This window comes from Canis aureus, chromosome 4 (assembly GCF_053574225.1).
Source record: "Canis aureus isolate CA01 chromosome 4, VMU_Caureus_v.1.0, whole genome shotgun sequence".
Lineage (NCBI taxonomy): Eukaryota > Metazoa > Chordata > Mammalia > Carnivora > Canidae > Canis > Canis aureus.
This window is the reverse complement of record NC_135614.1, coordinates 38,832,494-38,850,616: the sequence shown is the minus strand read 5'-3', so window position 1 is coordinate 38,850,616 and position 18,123 is coordinate 38,832,494. Positions and strand designations below refer to the sequence as shown.

The following is an 18,123-nucleotide window of genomic DNA, read 5'->3' as shown; positions in this document are numbered from 1 at the left end:
AAAGGCAGGCGCTAAACCGCTGCGCCACCCAGGGATCCCAAAATTCAAATACTTTTAAGGTAGTATTAGTCCCTAACTCATTATTTTTTTTAAAGATTTACTTATTTGAGAGAGAGATTGAGCATGCACAGAGAGGGGAGATGCAGAGGGAGGGAAAGATGGAATCTCAGGCAGATACCCTGCTGAGGACAGAGCCTGACAGGGGGCTCAATCCCATGACCTCAAGATCATGACCCAAGCCAAAACCACAAGTTGGATGCCCAACTGAATGAGCCATCCAGGTGTCCCTCCAACTTATATTTTCCAGTTTCTTTGGCTTTTGTCATGTGTTTTTTTTTTTAAGTTATTTATTTTTAGTTTCAGCTTTATTGAGGTATGATTGATGAGTAAAGTTGTAAGATATTTTCAAGTGTAGGGATGCCTGGGTGGCTCAGTGGTTGAGCATCTGCCTTCGGCTTGGGGTGTGATCCTGGAGTCCCTGCACTCAGGACTTTTCTGGACCTTGCCCTATGTATTTCTTCATCTGGCTTTATTATTGCATCATTTATAATAAAGTGGTAATAGAAAGTGAAATGTTTCTCTGAGTTTTGTGAGCCATTATTATCAAAACTTAGGAAGGGAGTCATGGGAACCCCCATTTTTTAGCCAAATTAGACAGAGTGGTGGGTAACCAGGGGCCCAACTACTTGCAACTACTTGAAATGGTGGGGGGAGTCATGTGGGACTGAGCCCTTAACCTGTTGGTTCTACACTAATGCCAGGTAGTATCAGAACTGAATTAAGTCCTAATAGTGGCATTTATTTTTTCTTTTTAAGAATGGATGCTGAGGGCAGCCCGGGTGGCTCAGCGGTTTACCGCCAACTTCAGCCCAGGACGTGATCCTGGAGACCCAGGATCGAGTCCCACGTCTGGCTCCCTGCCTGGAGCCTGCTTCTCCCTCTGCCTGTCCCTGCCTCTCTCCCTGTGTCACTCATGAATAAATAAATAAAATCTTAAAAAAAAAAAAAAAAAGAATGGATGCTGAATGTGTTATCAAATGCTTTTTGGTGTCTTCACATGATCATATGATTTTTCTTTATGTGGCAAACTATATTAATTTTTTTAAATGCTAAACTAGGTATGATTCCTAGGGAGATTCACCTTGGTTTGCTGGACTTAGTTTATAGTGTTTCATTTAAGATTTTTATGTCTGTGTGCAGACGTGATATTGACTTATAATATTTCCTTCTTGTACTTTCAGATTTTGGATCAAGTTTATGCTAAGTCATAATATGAGTTGGAGGTATCCCTTCATTTTTTATTCTTTTAAATAGCTTATATAAAGTAGAATCATTTTGTTCCTTGAATTTTTAGCAGAACTCTCCTTTTAAAATCAGTTTGATCTGGAGTTTTTTGAAGGAAAAATTTCAACTACTGATTTCATTTCTTTATGGTTAAGGAGCTATCTTGATTTTTTTCTTTTTTCTTTTTTTTTTTTTGATTTTTTTCTTTTTTCTTAAGTCAACTTAAAAAATACCTTTTCAGTATGGAAAATTTCAAACATGACAAATAGAGCAAACTATATAATGATTCCCCACATACCCATCACTCAATTTTTTGAGACAGTTTTGCTAAGCTTTATTTTTCCAGGGATTTATCTATTTCATCCAACATCCCAAGTTGTTGTTTCTTTTTTTATGTAGAATTGTTCACAGCATCTTCTCGTCTTTTTTATCTTAAGAACATCTGTAATTTTATCCCTTTTTCATTCTTAATATTAGTTATTTGTGCCTTCATTGTCTTAATTTTATCATGTTTGCTAATTTTAATAATCTTTTAAAAGAACAAACCTGTGACATTTGCACTTCTCTGCTGTGTTTGTTTCTGTTTCATTCATTTCTGCTCTTGTTATTATTTCATCTCTTCTGCTTTCTTTGAGTGTATTCTGTCCTTTTTCTGCTACCTAAAAGTGTGTGCTTAGCACATTAATTTTCTTCCATTCTTTTCTAAATGTCTAAGTGTAAATTTTTTTCTACACAAATATTTTGCTGCATGTCACATTTTAATATCTAGTATTTTTGTTACTGTTCAATTCTGAAATTTTTCTAGTTTCTATAATTTGTTCTTTGACCTATATGTTATTTTGTCATACTTCTTAATTCACAGTTGTATGGAGTTTGTCTTAGTTACTTTTTTGCATTGCATTCTAACCTAATAGTATTTTGGTCTGAGTGATAATCTTTTGATGTTGACTAAGATGTACTTTGACTCCTGGTATGTGATAAATTTTTGTAAATATTTCATGTAATTGTGCATAACTATTCTGAATCCTTTAGATGAAGCTTGTTAAATGTGTTAGAATCTTCTGTATCCATAATAATTTCTTTGTTTGCATGATCTATCAATCAAAAAAGACATGTAAAAATTTCTCACAATGACTGGATATTCCTTTTTCTCCTTGTACTTTTATCTATTTTTGCTCTATGAAGATTATGTTATTATGCATAGTTTTGAAATTATTTTATCTTGATAAAATAAATCTTTTATTGTATAGTAGCCTCTTTATCTCTAATAATGCTATTTTCATTAAAATCTATTTTGTCTGATATTAATATAGGTATACTCACTTCTTTTGGTTGCTTTTTACTTGTTATATCTCCTCCCATGTTTTTACAAATATACATATATATATATACTTTACATAAATATATATATACTCTATCTATCTAGATACCTATATAGATTAATAGATGTATCCATTCTAGCTTTTATTAGGTTTGTTGATCAGAGTATCTAGCTAGCCCTTCTGATCAGAAATGGAATTTTTTTTTTAAATACTGGAGTTGATTCTAATAATACCATATAGGGGATATTTCCTATCGTGTTCATCAATGAGCCTGATCAGTAATCAGGATGATATTATTTGTCATCCATACTGAAACAGCTTTGAGAGTAAAAGGGAGTACAATATTGTTCCAGGCTTATGGCACAGAAATTAATTATAGTACCATTGGCTAGATCATCAGGATTTATGAACTGCCCAATCATTTTGGCAAGTAATGGAGGTAAAGATAAGTTTTCCAGTAATTAATCTAGTTAGGGCTCAGATTTACCCTGTTGGTTTTATAACTGTTATTGTATTACTCTGCATATCTGACTATAAACTGATTATATATTGAATGAGGTTTTACAGAGAAAGAAGGAAACAGACCTGGGTTTGTGTTTGTTTTTTTTTTTTTAATTTTTATTTATTTATGATACTCACAGAGAGAGAGAGAGAGAGAGAGAGAGAGAGAGGCAGAGACATAGGCAGAGGGAGAAGCAGGCTCCATGCACTGGGAGCCCGACGTGGGATTCGATCCCGGGTCTCCAGGATCGCGCCCTGGGCCAAAGGCAGGCGCCAAACTGCTGCGCCACCCAGGGATCCCCCAGACCTGGGTTTGAATGTCTGTCTCTGTGGCTTAATTGTATAATCCTTAGGTAATGACCTAACCTCTCTGAACTCCATTTTCCCCATCTGTATAATGAAAATTATAATGCCTACCTGATAGGAATATTGTGAAATTAAAGATATGTGAAAGTACTCAGTATGTTCTTAGCACATAGCAGATTCTCTTATGTTAGCTTACCTTCTTCTTTAGTTTCTGCTGCAAATTATCCTGTGTATTTGCTTTTCCAAACAAAGGTTGCTTTTTCTCTTGTGACTTAAGGTTGAAATCTTCCCTACTCCCCTGTTTACTTTGGATCAGAAAAAATTTCCCACTATGCCCTCAGTTATATGCATGTGGCATTTGGATAATTTAAGAAGGTATAGAAATTGACAGTATTGACAGTAGTAAAATTTTGACCAAAGGAAATAGATTAATGCCTATGTTATATAAAATGTTTATCAGTGAAGTGAAAAGGTAAAATATGATTATCCTTAAAAGCTCAAATGTAAATCTTAGATAAAGCAAAGACTCCCTACTTGACCTTTTATATTCTTACAATCCTTTAACAGGACTTCATTGACTTAACTAGAGAAACCAGACCAAGGACAAAGGATCGCAGTGGACTCTGTGTGATTGACCTGACAAGAACTGAAGAAGAAAATAGACCTATTGCCACACTTGACTTGACTCTAGAACCTGTTGCTCCCTCCCAGAAAGAGCCACCTAATCTTCAGACATGTGCCAGCCTCTCCAGCAAAGAGGTGATGGAAGGGCGGGTAGACAGAAGCTCTTGGCCTGCAGCACGGAGAATCATTAACAGCGATCCTGTGGATTTGGACCTTTTGGAAGAAACCACATTTGAAGGTCCACAACCCCCTACATCCATCAGTGGGAACTCTGTTTATTCAACAGAACCAAATTGTAGCTCAACTACATTCAAAGGTGACCTTGGCTTCTTGGCAAGCCTACAGCTATCTTCAGATGTTTGCTCCTCCTCCCCAACAAGCAATAACAGTAGCAGCAGCAATCAGAGGGCACCCTTGCCATGCCCACAGCAAGATGTGCCTTGCCCACCACAAGCCTTGCCATGCCCATTTCGAGCCTTGCCATGCCCACTGCGAACCTCACCATGTCCACCACGAGCCTCCTCATGCCCACCACGAGCCTTGTCATGCCCATCACAAACCATGCAGTGCCAACTACAGGCTTTGCCTCACCTGCCTCAAGCAGTTCCACGCCCTCCTCAAGATATGCCGTGCCCTCAGCAGACTGTGCCAAGCCCACCTCCAGACTCATCATGGCGACCTCAGCACTCACCCAGCCCACCTCAAGACTCACTGTGCCCACCTCAAGACTCTCCTCTGGGCCTACCTCAAGATGTACCAGGCCCACCTCAAAACATATCATATCCACAAGATGTGGCACATTTACAAGATATGCCACATTCATCAGAAGATGTACCACAGTCACCAGAAGACGTGCCACAATCACCAAGACACGTGCCACAGTCACCAGCAGACATGCCACAGTCACCAACAGATGTGCCACAGTCACCAGGAGATGCACCACAGTTACCAGAAAGTGTGCCACATTCACCTGGAGAAGTCCCAGACTTCCCAGGAGATATGCTCCATTCACCTGGAGATAGGCCGTGCTTGCTAGGAGACATGCCACACTCATTTGGAGACTTGGCTCAGTTACCAAGAGACAGGCCTTACCCTCTCCAAAATGATGTACAGAACCATGACACTCCTATGGAAGTCTCAGCTCCATCCTCTCCAAGGTTCTCTCCCAGTCCACAGTCTCCACAGTCTGAAACTTCCTTAGAGAAAGTTCCTTGGCTCTCTGTCACAGAAACTCCAGCCAGAAAAGACAGATCACTGTCAGAGCCTGCTAACCCCAGGTCTGCCCAGGTACAAGCACGAACACCACAAGGTGGATTATACAACAGACCATGCCTGCATAGACTGAAGTACTTCTTACGACCTCCGGTGCATCACCTCTTCTTCCAGACACTAATACCAGATAAAGACACAAGAGAGGTGAGCTAACATGTCTTCCCCTAGGGATTAGGTGTTGTTTGTATAGGCCTCACGTGAAGTTAGTATGCTAAAAGGAGTCCATGCCTGAGAGAACAGGCCCAGGATGAATTCGTTATTTTTATCTTTCCTCCTCTTGTGGAATCACCTAGTGTAGAGTCAGACCTGGGTTCGAATTTCACCCCCATGGTTAGCAATTGGCACTGTAGAAGTAACTATACCTTTCTGAGCCCTAACTTTCCTAGATGTAAAATGGAGATAAGAACAGACCTCAGGATCATTAAATGACATAACATACTTAAAGTGCCTATTAGAGTGTCTGGCTCATTATAGGCCTTCATTAAATAATTCTCTTCAATCCCTTTACCTTTCCCTTCCTGATACCCTTGTTACAGCTCCCATATCACAGAGATAGTGATACTCTTGATACTTCAGTGCCTCCAAAATTACTACTTTCTGACTTTTGGGGAGGAAATTCAATTTTAAAATTTTAATGGAGATGGGTCTTCCTGAGCTGAGAACTAAACCAGATGCTTTTCTTAGCAGATGTAAGGGGAAAAAATTGTGGCTAAGTCCTATAATATGAAGCTATTTTTTCATTATCCATAACCATATTCTCAACATTAAGAAGACTGGCTTGAGGTAGTCCAGGAATTCAAAATGCGCATTTTTGGAGCAATCAGCAATCCAGCATAGTGTGTATCAGGCATTCATGTTGATTTGGCCTTTGTCCTCTCATTTTTACTGTTGTTTTATCTTCTAATATGTTTTCTCTCTTCTGAATGACTGTCCCCAACCAGTAGCTCATCCTATTTTTTCTTGTGGGTTTGCCTCAAGGTAGTGATGCATCAAGATATTATAAAGAGCATTTGGGGGACTTGAGAAAGTTTGTGTTTCCCTAGTCAAGGCTGTAGTGCTTTGTAGGTACTGCTCAACTAGAGAAGTTGCCAGTAGATACAAAGGGGGATACCACATCCCCTTTCTGTGTAAACATTGCTTAGATTAAAAGATGGCAATTAAGCCAAACAAAAGGGATTTTTCCTCTTAATCTTTATTTCTTACTTTAAAGAAACTCGGTCATCTAGAGTTCATCTGTAAATCTTTTCTGTCTCTCCTATGATTTTTTTTTTTTAGGCTTTTAATAAATACTTCACTAGGTCATTTTTCCCCCAGAAGATGTTAGCCAGTCCCCATGCTGCCATTTACCAGCCATTGGCCTTAAATCTTTGAGTCTCTCTTGGTTTAACTCTAAAATAAATCATGATGACCATATTATAAAGTTATTTGACTTAAAAGTAAACACATAAACCACAAAGCCACCATACAAGGCCTAAAGAAATGTTTGATAAGTATATGAGCATCAAAAGAATTTATTAACTTTATTAAAGAATTTATTAACTTTGTAGCTGTCCCCATTTGTGGGCAAGAAATTAATAATATAGATTCAAATATAGGTAAAGTGCCTCACAAATAAAATAGTAATCAAAGTAAGATTTTTTGTTTTTGTCTTCTCTGGCTCTTAATTTTCATTAAGAGGTACAGTATTGGTCTCTGATCAGTGATATCAGGGATTACTCTCAGGTGATTTGAGGCATAAGGAAAGTTCACTGGACTTCTCTAGAAGATTTTCTAGATGGATAATTCCACCCATCTCTGTTTTATTGTTATACATAAGCTGTCAAATCTTTGGTTGATGTTTTAAGTTTAATACTTATTCTCAGATTTTAAAAATATTCTTAATATAAAACATTTTAAAATATAAAAAATTAATTACTTATGGTGCTATAGGTCAGCATTTATTATTGTTAATAATTTTGGTGTATTGCCTGCTCAGTTGCCTTTTTATACATAGGCATTTTAACTTTTTTTAATGATGGGGATTTTTAACAAAAATATATTTATTGTTGGTTTTATTATTTAGAGGTAGCATGAATGTAGAGGGTAGATCTGGAATTATACCACCCATGTGTGAAATCAGCTTCTGCCATTTGTTGCATGACAAATGCTTACTCTAAATCTCAGTTTCCTTATCTATAAAATAGAAATAATAATAGTATGTTTTTATTAGAGTTTTGTGAGAATTAAAGTGAGGGTAAAGTAAATGTTCAAAAATTATTCTTGTTGTTACATTTCAATATCAAAAACTTAAATATGGAGATCCCTGAGTGGCTCAGTGGTTTGGTGCCTGCCTTCAGCCGGGGGTGTGATCCTGGGGTCCTGGGATCAAGTCCTGAATCGGGCTTCTGGGTGGAGCCTGCTTCTCCCTCTGCCTGTGTCTCTGCCTCTCTCTCTCCCCCTCTGTGTCTCTCATGAATAAATAAATAAAATCTTAAAAAAAAAAACTTAAATGTTTTTTTCCTTCTGATTATGAAAGTAATGTGTATCAGTTATGGAAAAATACAAAAGAGCATATAAAGGAAAATCATCCATAATTCCACCCACCACCCAGATAATAGAAAACCACTTTTCACATATTCTCTCCCAGTCTTTTTATATACATACATACTTTTGGGGGATTTGGGGGAAGCAACTTAACATTTACTGTTGACAGTAAATCAACAAAATGGGATTCTTCTTTTAACAATAAAACATATTTAAAACATTTTTCTTCATCTCTTTATTTCAGTATCTGATATAGTATCATAACTACCCCTAACTATCTTCTCACCCTCACTACAAAATCAACTTAGGCTAGCTATTGACTCTTTTGTATGTTTTTTTTCTATGCTCTATTTTATTATAATATAATATTTTATATTATATGTACAACTTTAAATTCTTATTTTTTTAACTTAATATATATATTTTCCCATGTCATTAAAAGTTTTTAGGTAAGACTTTTCAGTCTTTTTATTTTTAATTATGAATATTTCAAAAGCATGGAAAATTTTGCTATCTATCTATCTAACCTATTTCAGAACCTCTTGTTTTTATGTCTGTAGAAACCTATCTTAGGGGCACCTGGGTGGCTCAGTGGTTGAGTGTCTGCCTTTGGCTCAAGTCATGATCCTGGGGTCCTGGGATAGAATTCCGCATCAGGCTCCCTGCAGGGAGTCTGCCTATGTCTCTGCCTCTCTCTCTCTGTGTCTCACATGAATAAATAAATAAAATCTTAAAAAAAAAAAAAGAAACCTATCCTAATTTCTTTCTTTTTATCTCTACAGAGTAAGGGTCAAAAATTAGAACCCATTCCTCATCGAAGACTAAGAATGGTAACAAACACCATTGAAGAAAATTTTCCCCTGGGGACTGTGCAGTTTTTGATGGACTTTGTGTCACCCCAGCATTACCCACCCAGAGAAATTGTGGCTCACATCATCCAGAAAATCCTGCTCAGTGGCTCTGAGACTGTGGATGTCCTGAAGGAGGCCTATATGCTTCTCATGAAAATTCAACAGTATGAACCTTAGATGTTGGTGAATCTCCTAGGGAGCCTGAACTCAGGGCATAGCTCTCTTTTGCCTAAGCTTGATTCAGCTAACCATTAGAGAGGGTGACTTAGTATGTCAGTGTTATTTGGGTTGCAAGTGACAGGAAACCCAATCCAAACTAACTTTAACAGCTGATTAAAGAGAATTTAATAATTCATGTTACTAGAAACCTAGGAATAAGACTTATTTCAGTTCAGAATGGTTACCAGACTCCATTTTTCAGTCCTGCTTTGTTCCCTTTTCAGGGTCTACATAGTAGTCTTCTTAGTTCTAGCTTTTATGAGAGAGAGAATCCACCTCCTTTATAATCACACAAGAGTTCTGTAATTGAGTCTTGTAGGCTTTAATTGGCATAACATAGAACATGAGCCCATTTTTTAACCAATCACTGTGAAGTGAGAGATAGAATATCTTGATTGGCTAAATATGCTTCACAGGCTTCATCCTAGGATCCTGGTAGATAAAGCTAATGGGCTAAGAGTAATAAAGAGTTGATTTCTTCAAGGCAAAATTGGGATAGTGATGCCTTCCAAAAGAGAAGTGGATAGTGAATAGAAAAAATACTGAAGTTCCACTACCCTCAGACGGCATAGTATCATGTCAAAGGATGAGCAAGAGCAGTGAGGATAAGAGGTTTCTTGTTTCTTGGCATCTTTTACATCCCATCCCCTCTTCATTGAACTCTCCAGAATTCTAATTGATGTCTCTTGACTTTCAGGCTACATCCAGCTAATGCCAAGACAGTGGAGTGGGACTGGAAGCTGCTCACTTATGTTATGGAGGAAGAGGTAACATAATAATTATGAGGGTGTATCTTTTGCACAAGAAGTTTTAATTAGAAACAAGTGTGACAAAAAAAAAAAAGAAACAAGTGTGACAGCAAATCTGGTAGTAAAGTCTTTGCCATTACTCCCTCCTTTTACTCTCACCCCCATAAAAAAATTCCTGCTGAAATGGTATATGCTGTCTTCCAATTCAAAATTAAGTACATTTACTTATTCCTCTCCTTCTTGAGATACCATTAAAAAGAATAGTCAATGAATAGAGAAAGATATAAATGCATGGCAACAAAAATAAGGGGAAGGGCAAGAAACCTGAATGAAAACTAGAAGAACTAAAGGAAATGTAAGTGTTGACTGGTGAAGCTAGGGAGAGAAAGCCACAGGCTATAATATATGCGGCCAAGGAGAGAGGAAATATGCACTTAGAGCAGAGCACTCAAGTCATCATGGGATCAAGCCCTGAAATGGGCTCCTTGCTTAGCACGGAGTTGTGTTTTTGTTTTCAACTCAGAAACAACATATATAAGAGGGTTGGAGTCAGACATAGGCTGTAAATCTGTTGAAAGCTTGTAGATGGAACTGACAAACTCTCCATTCTTGAGTACAGGAAGTTGAGTCATCAGGTTACCAAATTAATTTCAGGCAAAAAGTCAGAGGATTTATTGTCTAAAAACATTGAATGAACCATCTGCCATAAACAATGGCACCTAGTATAGAGTTAGTATTCCAGAAAAAAAAAGTTTTCTACATTCTGACTTTTAGGGATCCCTAAACTTACTTGCCAGCTTTCTGTCTGCTCACCCCCAACACTTGGATGGAACAAATTACTTTCAATTTAGATGTCTGTACTCAACAAAACTATTATTCAAGTGTGAGTGTAGCATAAAGACAAGCAGGAACTTGAAAAAATATCTCCACACCCCATTTCTTTGGTTACCTAAAGGTATGCGTCAAAAGAATAGGATAATAATAAAGAGGGAGGTACAGGATCCAGGGAACACTAGATCTAATCCAAGAGAACAATGAAGAGAATTCCTAAAATTATGGTGAATAGTAAACCTAGAGAGCATTCAGTCCAGATTGGAGCAAAATAACTTAGAGCTTTAAGAATGATTTGGGAAACCACCAAGATGATAGACAAGGAAGCTCTAGACTATTGTCCTCCTATAAAGATGCCATGCTAAAAACAAAACAAAACAAAAAACCCAAAACAACAACAACAAAAAAAAACATGGACCAGAATACCTCTGTGAAAACTCTGGAGATCAGTTGAGAAGCTTTGGTACCCAGGAGAATGCATAATCAAGAAGGGACTCAATGAAAGCAGTAGGAAATTTTGTGTTATTTTGTGTGCTTATGCTTCTCCCCTCCCCAGCATAGCATGATGCAACTGGGAGAAAACCTCATATTCCCCAGGTCTCCCCTCAGTGTCAAAACAAAAGAGTAGACTTTGACTCCAGTGCCCTGGCTTGTTAGGGAACTGTGCAAAGGACAGTTTGGTCTCACCTGATTCAGATCACCGATGAGAATAGTGGGATAATTTGGAAGCTGCTGAAAAGTGAAGTGACCACTGCCACATGTTAGAGCTTCAGGGATTTGTAGTTCCACAGGCAGGTAAGAGAAGGACAATAGCCTATGTGCTCCTGAGAAAAAACAAAAGCAAGCGATTTGGGAAATTAAGACAGATAAAAGCACAGATACAAGCCCAGAGAAAACACATACCCAGCAGAGGCCTGAGAGTCCAGAACTTTAGTCCAGGCTAATTGGTGAAGATCTTACCCTTAATAAACTCAGTGGATAGACTGGGGAGGGTATTTGTTTTTTTAAATGCATAAACCTCAGCAAAAGATTACAAGGCATACAAAGAAACTGGGAAATACGTCCTAGTCAAAGAAATAGAGTAAAGTTCCAGAAACCAACCATAAAGAAACACAGATTTCTCAACTTCATGACAAAGAATGTTTTTAAACTACCTTAAAAATGCACAAGGAGGGTCCTGCGTGGCTCAGTTGCTTAATCATCCAACTCTTGATTTTGGCTCAAGTCATCATGGGATCAAGCCCTGAAATGGGCTCCTTGCTCAGCACAGAGTTGGCTTGGGATTATCTCTCTCCCTCTGCTTCTGCTCCGCACCCAACTCGTGCACTCCCTCTCTCAAATAATAAATAAATCTTTTTAAAAAATGTACAAGGAGCTAAAAGAGAAGAGAGGTAAACAACTAACTGAAGCATGAAAATGATGCATGAACAAAATTAGAGTATTAAACAAAAAACTATTAGAAAGAATCAAACATATTCTGGAGCCGAAATAACAGAATTGAATAATTCACTAGCAGACTTGATGGGCAGAAGAAAACAGTCAATGAACTTGAAGAAAGGTCATTTGAAATCATTGAATCAGAGGAGCAAAAGAAAATATAATGAAGAAAATTGAAAAGAGCCTAAGGGACTATGGGACGTAATTAAGTGGACCATATATACATTATGGGAGTTCAAGATGGAGAAGAGAGAAAAGGGCAGAAAGCTTATTTGAAAAAATAATGACCTAGAACTTCCCAAATCTGAGGAAAGAAATGGATATTTAGTTTTATAAATCTCAACTCCACTATGGTTAAACCAGAGACCCACAACAAGACACTTTATAATCAAAGTGTCAAAAGTTAAAGACAGAATCTTGAAAACAACAAGAAAAAAGTGATTTACCATATAGAAGAGAGCTTGTATAAGATTTTCAGCAGATTCTCAGCAGAACCTTACAAGTCAAAAGGCAATGGGATGTTATATTCAAAGTACTGAAGGAAAAAAAGCTACCAACCAAAAATGCTGTATCTGGCAAACTCATCCTTCAAAAATGAGGGAGAGCAGCAGGAGAGAAGCAACACATCACATACCAGATCTCAGTAAGATAATAAGCAGATTTCTCATCCGAAATTTTGAAGGCCAGAGGGTAGTGGGCAGATATATTCAAAGTGCTAAAAATTAAAACTCAACCAAGATTCCTTTATTCAACAAAACTGTTTTTCAAAAATGAGACAGAAATAAAGACATCCCCAGATAAACAAAAGCTGAGGGAGTTCATTTCCACTAGCCCTGCCCAGCAAAAAAGCCTAAAGGGGATCCTGCAGAGTATTATGAAACACCAAATAGTAACTTGAAGCCATATGAAAAAATAAAGATGTCAGTAAAGGTAAATACATGGGCAATCATAAAAACTACTATTATTGTAACATTTTATAACATTTGGTTTTGTATATGGTTAAGTAACTAATTCAAGTTTCATAATTATTAATCTAAAAGCTAGTATTATAACTTTGAAATTCCATATTTTGCTTTCTACATAATTTAAGACACTAATGCATTTAAAAGAATTATTAATTTGTTTTGTATGAAGATGTAGTTATATGACATCAACAACCAAAATAGAGCTGTAAAGGCACAGTTGTTTTTTTAAGATTTTATTTATTCATGAGAGACAGAGAGAGAGGCAGAAAGAATCAAACATATTCTGGAGTTTTAGAATATTCTGGACACAGGCAGAGCGAGAAGCAGACTCCATGCAGGGATCCTGATGTGGGACTCAATCCCCGGACTCCAGGATCGCATGACTCCAGGATCCCGCCGTGGGCTGAAGGCAGCGCTAAACCACTGAGTCACCGGGACTACCCAAGGCACAGTTTTTATATGTTACTAAAGTTAAGCTTGTATAAATTCAAATTAGAATATTATAACTTTAGAATATTAATTGGAATCATGATGATAACCACAAAGACAATAGCAATAGAAATACACAAAAGAAAATGACAAAAGAATTTAAACCTTTCACTATAAAAAATCAACTAAAAATAAAAAACAGTAATTCAGAAAATAAGGAACAAAAAAGCTATACGGCATTTATTTATTTATTTATTTATTTATTTATAGTATGAATCTATAAGGCATTTAGAAAACAAATAGCACAATGACAAAAGTGCATCCTTCCTTATCAGTAATTGCTTTTTAAAAACATTTTTTTTTAGTAGTCTCTACACCCAACTTGGGGCTCAAATTTATAACCCCAAGATCAAGAGTCGCATGCTCTATCAAATGAGCTCTTTTACTTATCAGTAATTGCTGTAAATGTAAATGAATTAAACTCTCCAATCAAAAGATGGAGATTGATGGAATATAAAAACACATGATCCAACTACATGCTATTTACAAGAAACTCACTTTAGATCTAAAGATATAAGTAGATTGAAAGTGAAAGAATGGGAAAAGATACTCCATGTAAATAGTAACCAAAAGAGCACAAGTGACTATACTAATATGAGGCTAAAGAGACTTTAAATCAGAAAATATTATAAGAGATAAAGGAGGACAGTACATTAATTAAAAGGTTCAATATAGCTCTAAAATATAACAATCATAAATAATTATGTATGTAATGACAGACCATCAAGATATGAAGCAAAAACTGACAGAATTGAAGGGAAAAATAGACAACTCTATATTAATAATTGGAGACTTCAATGACCCACTCTCAGTAGTTAGTGGAATAACCATAATGGAAGATAATTAAGGAAATAGAAAAATTAATGCAATAAACCAACCACATCAAATAGTTATATACAAAATATTCTGTATTCTGTATATACATACAACAGCATACACCTTCCTTTTAGTGCACACAGGACATATTCCATGATAGACAATATGTTAGGCCACTAATTAAGTTCCAATAGATTTTAAAAGATCAATATCAAATAAATAAATAAATAAATAAATAAATAATAAAAAATAAAAGATCGATATCATACAAAGTATCTTCATTCTGTGAAACCAGCATCACCATGATATTAAAGCCAGATATAGACACTAGAAGAGAACTGCAGGGATCCCTGGGTGGCCCAGCGGTTGAGCGCCTGCCTTCAGCCCAAGGCGTGATCCTGGAGACCCAGGATCGAGTCCCACATCAGGCTCCCTGCATGGAGCCTGCTTCTCTCTCTGCCTGTGTCTCTGCCTCTGTGTGTGTGTGTGTGTGTGTGTGTGTGTGTGTCTCACAAATAAGTAAATAAAATCTTTTAAAAAAAATAGAAGAAAACTGCAGACCAATATCCCTTATGAACATTGATGCAAAATCCACAGCAAAATACTAGCAAACCAAATTTGGCACCATATCATATGGATTATACATCATAATCAAGTGGGATTTATCTGGGAATACAAGTAGTTCAATATACAAAAATCAGTCAGTGAATTACAGTACATTGATAGAATGAAGTACAAAAACCACATGATCATCTGAATTGATGCAAAAAACACATTTGACAAGATTCAACACATTTCATTATAAAAACACTCAACAAACTAGCAATAGAAGGAAACTATCTCATAAAAAGCACATATGGAAAAACCCACAGCAAACATATTCAATGGTGAAATACTGAAAGCATTTCCTCCAAGACCAGGAATAATGTAAGGATACCTACTTTTGTCACTTTTATTCAACATAGTATTGGAAGTTCTAGCCAAAGCAGTTAGCAAAGAAGGAAAATGAAAGACATCCAAATTGAAAAGCAAGAAGCAGAATTATCTCTTTTCATAGATTACATGATCTTATATGAAGAGAGCCTTAAAGATTCCATACAGAAAAATTACAGCTAATAAACAAATTCAGCAAAATTGCAGGATACAAAATCACAAAAATCAATTGCATTTCTGTATACTCACAATCTGAAAAGGAAATTAAGAAAACAATTCTATTAGCAATAGCATCAAAAACAATAAAATACTGGGACGCCTGGATGGCTCAGCTGTTGAGCACCTGCCTTTGATTCAGGATGTGATCCCGATCCTGGGATCAAGTTCCGCATCGGGCCTCCTGCATGGAGCCTGCTTCTCCCTCTGCCTATGTCTCTGCCTCTCTCTGTGTGTCTCTCATGAATAAATAAATAAAATCTTTAAAAAAATAAAATACTTAGGGGTTAAGCTAACCAAGGAGATGAACAATTTATACACTGAAAACTACAAAACATTACTGAAAGAAATAAAGAAGACATAAATAAATGATAAAGTATCTCATGTTCATAGATTGAAAGATTTAATATTGTTAAGATGTTAGTAGTATCCAAAGTAATCCACAGAGTCAGCACAACCCCTATCAAAATCCCAGCAGCATTTATTTTGCAGAAATAGAAAAATCTATCCTAAAATTCATATGGAATCTCAAAGGATCCTGAGTAACCAAAACAATCTTGAAGAACAAAGTTGGAGTACTCATTCTTCTTGATTTTAAACATATAACAAAGCTACAGTCATCAAAACAGTGTGTAATCTCATAAAGACAGACGTATAGACATGTGGAATAAAATGGAGAACCAAAAAAAATTTTTGTGGGTATGGTCAAATGATGTTCATCAAAGGTGCCAAGACCATTCAATGGGGGAAAAGATAGTCTCTTCAACAAATGGTTTTGGGAAAACTGGATAGCCATATGCAAAAGAATCACATTAGACCCTTATCTAATACCATGTACAAAAATTAACTCAAAGTAGAAAAAGAGGGCAGCCCTGGTGGCTCAGCAGTTTAGCGCTGCCTGCAGCCCGGGGTGTGATCCTGGAGACCCGGGATCGAGTCCCGCATCGGGCTCCCTGCATGGAGCCTGCTTCTCCCTCTGCCTGTGTCTCTGCTTCTCTCTCTCCTCTCTGTCTGTTCTCATGAATAAAAAAAAAAAAAAAAAAAAAAAAGTAGAAAAAGATCTCCTATAACAAACCAAAAACTATAAAACTCTTAAGAGAAAATAAAGGGGAAAGCTTCATGACATTGAATTTGGCATTGTTTTCTCGGATATGACACCAAAGACACAAGCAAAAAAAGGCAAAAATAGACAAATGGAACTACATCAAAGTTTAAAACTTCTGTGCATCAGAGAACATAGGCGTGAAAAGGCAGTCTATGGAATGGGAGAAAACATTGTGAAACCACATTTCTGATAAAGGCTTAATATCCAGACTATATAAAGAACTCCTATAACTCAAAATTTAAACATTTTACTACAGAACTGTCAGAATTAAAGGGAAAATTGAAAAACAAAATAACCTGGTTTTTAAAAGGGCAAACAATTTGAATAGACATTTCTCTAGAGATGACATACAAATGACCAACAAGCATATGAAAGGATGCTCAGTATCACTAAACACGGAGAAATGCAAATCAATACTGCAATGAGGTATCTTTTCATCAGGATAGGTACTATTAAAACAAAAAAAATTTTAAGGTTTTATTAATTATTAATGAGACACACAGAGAGAGGCAGAGATATAGGCAGAGGGAGAAGCAGGCTTCCCTGCAGGGAGCCCAGTGCAAGATCTTTGGCCCTGAGCCAAAGACAGATGCTCAATCACTGAGCCACCTAGGTGCCCCTAAAATAAAAAATTTTAACAGAAAGTAAGTAGTGGCAAGAATATAAAGAAATTAGAACACTTGCCCACTGTGGGTAGGATTATAAAATGGTATAATTGCTATGGAAAGCTGTATGGTGGTTCTTCAAAAAATTAAAAATAGAATTACCATATGACCCATCACTCCCACTTCATATATTCCCACATTGGTATATATGTAAAAGAATTGAAAGAGGGTCTTGAAGAGATATTTGCACATTCATGTTCATAGCAGCATCATTCACAATAGCCAAGAAGTAGAAGCAACCAAAGTGCCTATCAACAGATGACTAGGTAAACAAAATAGGATATATGCAGATAAGATGAAATACTAATTCTGCTTTTAAACAGGAAGGAAATCCTCCCATCCTATGCTACAACATGGGTGGTAGCATAATGAAGACAAGATACTAAGTGAAAAAAGCCAGTCACAAAAAGACACTATATAATTTGATGTACCCAAGGTGTCTACAGTAATCATATTACTATAAAAAACAGGGCAGCCTGGGTTGGTCATCAGTTTAGCACTGCTTTTGGCCCAGGTTGTGATCCTAGAAACCCGGGATCAGATCCCACATCGGGCTCCCTGCATGGGACCTGCTTTGCCCTCTGCCTGTGTCTCTGCCTCTCTCTCTCTCTGTCTCTCTCTCTGTCTCTCATGAATAAATAAAAAATCTTAAAAAAAACCCAAAAACAAATAGGGGTGCCTGGCGGGGGCGGGGTTCAGTTGGTTGGGCTTTCAACTCTTGATTTTAGCTCAGGTCTTGATCTCTGGGTCATGGGTTCAGGCCCCATATTGGGCCCCACATTAAGCTCTGCACTGGGCATGGAGCCCACTTAAATTTCCAAAAAAATTTTTTTAAAGAAAATAGAATGTGGGTTACTAGGGGTTGGGGGAGAGGGAAATAGGGTATTATTGTTTGATGTGTATAGAGTTTCATATTACAAGATGGAAAAGTTCTGGAGGTCTGTTGCACAACTATGTGAATATACTTGACAGTACTGAACTGTAAACTTAAAGATGGTTAAAATAGTAAATTTTA

The 18,123-nt window shown here is 36.9% G+C and overlaps 1 protein-coding gene across 4 annotated transcripts in view; it reads left to right on the top strand.

Moving 5' to 3' along the window:
- The window catches only part of SIMC1 (SUMO interacting motifs containing 1), a 78,802-nt gene that overhangs the window by 25,249 nt on the left and 35,430 nt on the right, over positions 1-18,123 (top strand). For all 4 annotated transcript variants that reach the window (XR_013378076.1, XM_077895462.1, XM_077895465.1 and 1 more), the window contains exons 2-4: positions 3,981-5,453; positions 8,615-8,847; positions 9,600-9,669. Coding sequence is in view for 3 of the 4 variants with exons in the window: in XM_077895462.1 (XP_077751588.1) it covers positions 3,981-5,453; positions 8,615-8,847; positions 9,600-9,669 (1,776 nt within the window). In the remaining variant the exon portion in view is untranslated. The remainder of the gene's footprint in view (positions 1-3,980; positions 5,454-8,614; positions 8,848-9,599; positions 9,670-18,123) is intronic.